The 6569-nt window shown below is 34.7% G+C and overlaps 1 protein-coding gene across 1 annotated transcript in view; it reads left to right on the forward strand.

Moving 5' to 3' along the window:
* The window catches only part of CFAP58 (cilia and flagella associated protein 58), an 83133-nt gene extending 77316 nt beyond the window's left edge, over positions 1-5817 (forward strand). The window contains exons 17-18 of the mRNA XM_025169642.1: positions 3065-3198; positions 5697-5817. Coding sequence (XP_025025410.1) covers positions 3065-3198; positions 5697-5817 — 255 coding nt within the window. The remainder of the gene's footprint in view (positions 1-3064; positions 3199-5696) is intronic.
* Positions 5818-6569: the final 752 nt, after the last annotated feature.

Consider the following 6569-nt stretch of genomic DNA (forward strand, 5'->3'; position numbering starts at 1 on the left):
AGGCTTCCTGTCCAAAAGAGAGGGCCATCCAGCCTGTTGCATAGCTTGAAGAAAGATGCACAAAAGATGAACTTTGATTTCAGTATAAATAGGATTTACTTTTGTTACACAGCAACATTTGTAATGGCTTCTTGGTTTTCCTACAACTTCCTTATTGGAAATTCCTGGATTCTTGAATGCCTGATTAAGGAGTTCTAGCTCTGCCTTGCCAGGGAAAAGCCTGACACTAAAAATTACAGATTCTGTTGTCAATCAAGATGGTGAGGTTGTTACCTTTATGTCTTATTTGTAGGATTTTGGGAAGTGTCCAGATGCAAATAGTTGCAAACTGAATGGTTCTAGATTCATCTTTGGTCTGATCCAAATTCCCGTAGGAGTCCTGTTTCCTTCAATTTAACAAAAATTTGTAAAAGTGGGGAAAATAATTTTAGGGTAATATTAGTGAATCATATTAAGGACAATTTTAAATCAATATTTATGAAGTTTTACATTTGTATGTTAGAGTTTTCATCCTACCTGTCATACAGGAGAAAAAGGCAGAATTAACTCAATTAATTAAAATCTAATGTGCAAATTTCCTAATTGTACTAAGAGTAGCACTTTGTGAAATATTTGTTTATCAAATTAAGATATGAAAAACTAATTTAATAAACCATTACTGCAAATGTGGATCCTTCTATGGCAATTGGAGACATTGCTAGAATTTTACAGTATATGAGCTTCAATTTCCTTTTCAAATAAACATGATTTCCTAATAAACCAAACTATTTTTCTTCTGTTCATAACAACTTTGCAGAAATGGGTAGAGAAACCATAGCTAAATCTTTTTTTTAATAGATGCTGTTGTATTCTATTATGGGGCTGACCAGAATAATATTTTTAAATCCCAAAGCATAGAATCGTGGACTACTAGAATGGAAGGTTTTGAAGGGATCTTGGAGATCTTCTAGTCCAACTCCTGTCTAGTGCAGGTCTTGACTTCTACAGCTTCCCCACCAAATAACCATTCAGACTGTTTAAATACCTCCAGGGTAGGTATTTAAACATTACCTCCTAAAGCAGTCTGTTCCATTGTAGGACATATTTTACTGTTCAGAATTTCTTCTTGATGTCCAACCAAAATTTGTTTCGTTGGTTGAAATCCACTGGTTTTTCTCCTGTCCTTTGGGGCAACAAGAACAGTTCTGCTCACTCTTCTATGTTACAGCTCTTCATATAGTAATTATAGCTATTATGTACCCCACAATCTTCCCGTCACCAGACTAAACATACTCAATGCCTTAAACCATTCCTCCAATTTTTTTCTTTCTGGTCTCCTTGGCAGTTTTTCTCTGGATGTTGTCCAGTTTGTCAATATCCTCCCTAAAATGTGGTGACCTGGATATAGTATTATCGATGAAGTCTGACAATGGAGATTGGAGAGAAATAATTTCTTCTCTGGCACTGTAAAGCAAGACTGTGTGTCAACAAAATATAATTTTTGCCTTCTAAAACCTGTTGAATCACTCAGTTAAATGACAATTTTGCTTATTTGCCTGATGTGAAGATGAGCTTTTCTCAACAAACATTTACCTGTGATTAAAAAGGGATATAATCTTACATTTCTGAATAAGAATATGAGAACAACTGTATACATTGCTAATGCAAGGATGGATACCTTTCAAGATTAGCTGGAAGACTGATTATTAAATTGGAGGGGGTGTTTTCCTGATGAATTTAATATTTTTGTAACACTTAAACAGTTTTTTCTTTTTTCCCTATCTCACTTTTTCTTTCTCCAACTTCATTTGCTGCACAGTTTTGTTCTTTCTCCCTCCTTACCTTCCCTGTGCAGTTATCCCTTCCTGAGTCCCAGTCTCCATCTTGTTTTTTTCTTCTCTTTTACAGTTTCTACAGAAGGGTAGGTGGACAGTGTCTGTGCGTGTATGAGAGACTGAACTTATTTTTTTCTCTATGAAGTTGGCTCGTCTGCATGACAGAAAGAATTATGTCATTACACAAATTACCTAAAATAATGTTAATTAATGTGAATGAAGTAAGTTTGGATTTAACAGACATTCGGGACTGAGAGACACTGCCTCTGAGTATACCATCATTGCTGTCTTTTCTGTGTTGGTCAGACTGCATGTAAAACATTGCATCCAGTTCTGGGTACTGCTTGTAGAGATGACATTGAGAAACTGGAGAATGTGCAGAGGAAAACAACCAAAATGAAAACAGGCCTGGAATGAAAAACTTGGGTATGTTTACCCTGGAGAAGAGAAGACCGCAGGGAGACATGATAGCTCTTTCTATGATTCTAGTGTTGTGAGAAAACCACTCACAACTCACTTAGACTAGAAACCAAAGCATGTATTTTCATATATTTAATTATATTATACCTCCACACTAGGTATCTAAAGGACTATCATGTAGAAAATGGAACAGACGGGGTCCCCCCCCCCCAGAGGATAAGACAATGTGTTTAAATTACAAGGAGATAGATATTGGTTGGACATCAGGAAAAAAAAAATCCTGGGGGACTCGCCTTTGCTGGAGGGCCATCTGTCAGGAATGCTGCAATGTAGATTGCTGCACTGCCTAGGGGACTGGATTGGAGGTCCCATCCAAACGTTACACTCTATGATTCTATGAAAAACAACAAAAATTCAGATTAAAACATTGCAGAAAAGCAGATGTTGACAATGAATAGTAGTGGGATTATTAAGAAACTATCTCATATCCTAAGGCTTTTTTAAACAGGATGGCCAAAGTTAGGATTGAGGTGAGCATCTCTAGGGGAGTAATTTCATAGACTGGGGTAAGTATAGAAAGAACCCTCACTCTCTGGTTTCCCTTTCTCATTTCTCCAAATCAATTGGTGCAAGCAGCATTCCCTGAATAAACTCATGATAGATGATAGAATGGCTTAAGACTCAAAGGCTTAACTGTGACTACTCAGTGCAATCAAGATTCCCCTTGTTCCAAGGATGGACCTGCGCTACATTTTTTCTAAACATAAAATAGCATAAAAGCAAATCACTGATTTGGTGCACTATAATAGGTTTTGTTTTGGCTTTTTAAGGTTTTATCTTCTGAGCTGAATATGTATGAATCACAGAGTCAAGAATATAAATATGAAATTGAAAGACTTGCAAATGAACTTCTGAATATAAAGAAGAAATACCTCACTCAAAAACGCAAGGAGCATGAAAACAAGTAAGAAATATTAGCAATTGTAGTAAGAACAGTTGCAAGAATAGTATTTAATGCAAAATGACTAGCTGAACTCTTCAGGTCACTTATGTGGGGCAGGTGACTCATATTCCCAGGATATACATACATACATACATACATACATACATACATACATACATACATAGATGTTACCTAGCCAGGTAACGAAACGTTTGCAAAAAAACAACCAAGCTCAGAGAACCCCAAGGACTCCAAAGTACTGAGCGCTGAGTTGGTCCCAGTTGTGTGGGCAGGGCCAATACAGAAGTGTATCATTTCATTAGCACTAGAGAGTAAAGTAAAAACTTGTAGTTGGCTACATTGAAGAAGCTCAGAATTGAAAAGTGAATAAAGCTGAAAGCAATGAAAACTGCTGTGGGAGGCAGAGTTTAATAAGGTGATAAAGTGCATCACCAGTGTCACCTCTCAGCCCCTTTCATTAATCTCTCTATATAGAAGTCATAATATTGTGTATTGTTTGTAGCAATCACAGAAACAGAAAAAGCTATCAAAGTTGCAAAGCACTCTGAAGGAGTGAAGTGCTTTAGAGCCAACTAATTTGATTTGCTGTTTTGAAGCATGTCAGTTTGCAGATTTGTTTCAATAGGGTAATTCAGTCAAAGCTTCATTGAATTGAAACATTCCCTTGAAACATTTTCCCTTCAAGTCAGACTTGACCCCTAGCAAGCATATGAATTACAAGTTCATGCAGTTTTCTAGATAGCACTGGGTAAGAAGTTTTATGTTGGCCACTTCCTCTGCTAAACATTAGGAAGGCTTTATTTCTATTGGTCATCAGAAAATAGTTTATCTAATGTGGTTAGAAGAAGTTGCATATTCAGAGCATTGTTTATGTTTTCCCTGCTATATACATCATTAACCATTTTTTTCAGGCACTCCTTTTCTGTTTGACCCTCCTCGTTCAGTTCTGTCTTGGGATTGGATATTTTGGGTTGCCCTTTTCAGGCTTATCATGGTGCTTAAAAGTTTTTGAATCCTTTTGAATTTTCAATATTTCTGCATAAATATGACATTTATTTTCATACTATGTCCAATCATGTCTATGAACCCATCAGATGTATTCATTTTCCTACAGGAAAATAATTGTAGAAAAAAGCATTTAACAGTATTTAGATAAGAGCTTCATTGAGACTATATGCATGTCCATTTACAGTAGCTGAATGTACACATTTGACTATTGAACTATTTTTTTTCTTTTCATATCCTAGAACTCTATTTAAAAATAAAACTTTTAAAAATCCAGTTGCTTCTTTTTTCTCACTTAATAATTTAAGCCAGAAATAGTTCTGATGAGTGAATTAGCAAAACAATCAAAGGTAACCTGTTGCCCATTTGCAAATGGCATAATGTTGCCTTGATGTTTCAGATTTACAGCAACTGTTAAGACTGATGGTCTTCCTGGAGCTTTATGATCAAACACAAGGGTAACATAATGTAATTAATTTCCAATAGCTAAGTCTTCCTTGAAAAGAGGTTTAATGTTTAGAAATTGAGTCAAGGGTTTTGCTTTTCCTTCTTTAGCAGTGGAAGAGGGGGAAATACACTCTACTATATTTTATCACTAGAATTTTATTACTCCTAACCATGATATTTAAAGAGTAATTGACCATCTATGGATTTGGCTTGGACATGCGTGTATGTATATTACATATGAGTATTCTGTAATTTTTCAGTTTTATGCAAGTTTACACAGAATCATGATATACATTTTGGCTCTTAGGACATCTAAGTATTATTGGAACACTACCAACTGCAGAAAGCAATATAGTTATTTATATTTTGGCTGGTTGTGTGCTGAATTCAGATTTAGTCATGCTGCTTTTATATTAAAGTCATATAATTTTAAATTGGTCTACTGAATTTCATGGAATATTCTGTGGCATTTGTGCAATCATGCATTTCTGTGCACAAACATTGGTTCTTTACATTGCTCTATTTGGTACTCTCATTAAATAGTTGAGTAAACATTCAAATTGTTATTTTCTCTTTAGCCTGGTAAATCAAGCTGTGTTTATTCATCCTATGCTACAAATTCTAGAGAACATAACAGTTCAAAGTTATATGTATAGTCTTGGTTTTGTCTAAAAGGACACATGTAATTATTACAAAATGTGTCAAATGCAAAAATATTTAACATGATTTATATGCTAACATTTAAAAAATATCTCTCCCCTTTTGATGATCATTTGAAAACAAATTCTTATTTTGAGGAGTTATATTAAGATTAGAATTTGTGAATTACAAAGTTTACAATTATTCAGCTTCTAATGAGAAACTATTTCAAAGGGTTAACAGTAGGACAGCTGATTCATTTCTAATTTTTAATACACTTCAATCAGCAGTTACTTTATTAGATTCAAACAGATGTCTACTTGTGGATGCTTAAAATGTTGATGTATTTCATCAACATATTTTAAATGATCTTTATTTCCTTTCTTTTTGTTTTTCTTCACCCCAAGGGAAAAGGAGAGAGCCTTGAATAACATGGAACATGACTTCCCAGGACAGAGAACCAGAGTTCCACGCTTCACTGGAGGTGGTTTCCCGCTTAGCAACCCACCTCCCAAAATTGTGGCATAACTATAGCATCATGACATAATGTCACATGTTGTAGCGTCCCCTATAGAACTGCAGTATTGCTTTTTCATAGATAATATTATTGCTTCCCAAAGATCACTGTGTTCTTTTCATAAAACTCTGGCACAGGCAAGTTGATATGAATTGGATTCTACCCATAAGAATTCCACATCTTACTCTATAGAAAGTGGAGTATACTGTTTTTTAATATAACAACAGCAACACAATCTTATATTGCATTTTTAAAAAACATGCTTGACTGGAAGTTAGTTCTCTTGAAGTCAATGCATCCAAAAAAAAAATACATTGAGGACTGGATGTCATACATGTAATTGTTTTAAAGATGAATAGCTGTATTGTTTTAGTCTACCTCTTCCTGAATATACATCCTAAAATCCAAGCAAAATATTTACATTATTAATACCTTAAGAAAATATAAAAATGACATTTTGTCACCTTAAAACAGCATTAAGTTATAGCAGTGTACAGTCATGTGTAACATGTAATAACAAAACTTATTGGGAAAGAGGAACGTGTGAGAGAACTTGAAGAAACACTAATGAATCTAATGGTTTTTTACACTGGATACCAAGTATGATGGTAGCATCTTTGCCTTTTTTTTAGACTCAGTTTGGAAACATGCCTGTTTTTCATTAATTACTTCTTCAGTATAAGATGTGGAGACTGACTATAACCAACCTTACACTTTTATTCCTTTTACAAGGAGCAACATTTAAAAATTGTTTAGGTATGAA

This window comes from Python bivittatus, unplaced genomic scaffold, assembly GCF_059951505.1.
Source record: "Python bivittatus isolate LINGU-HERP-01145 unplaced genomic scaffold, Pbiv_v1 ctg000980_np1212, whole genome shotgun sequence".
In the NCBI taxonomy this organism is placed as follows: domain Eukaryota; kingdom Metazoa; phylum Chordata; class Lepidosauria; order Squamata; family Pythonidae; genus Python; species Python bivittatus.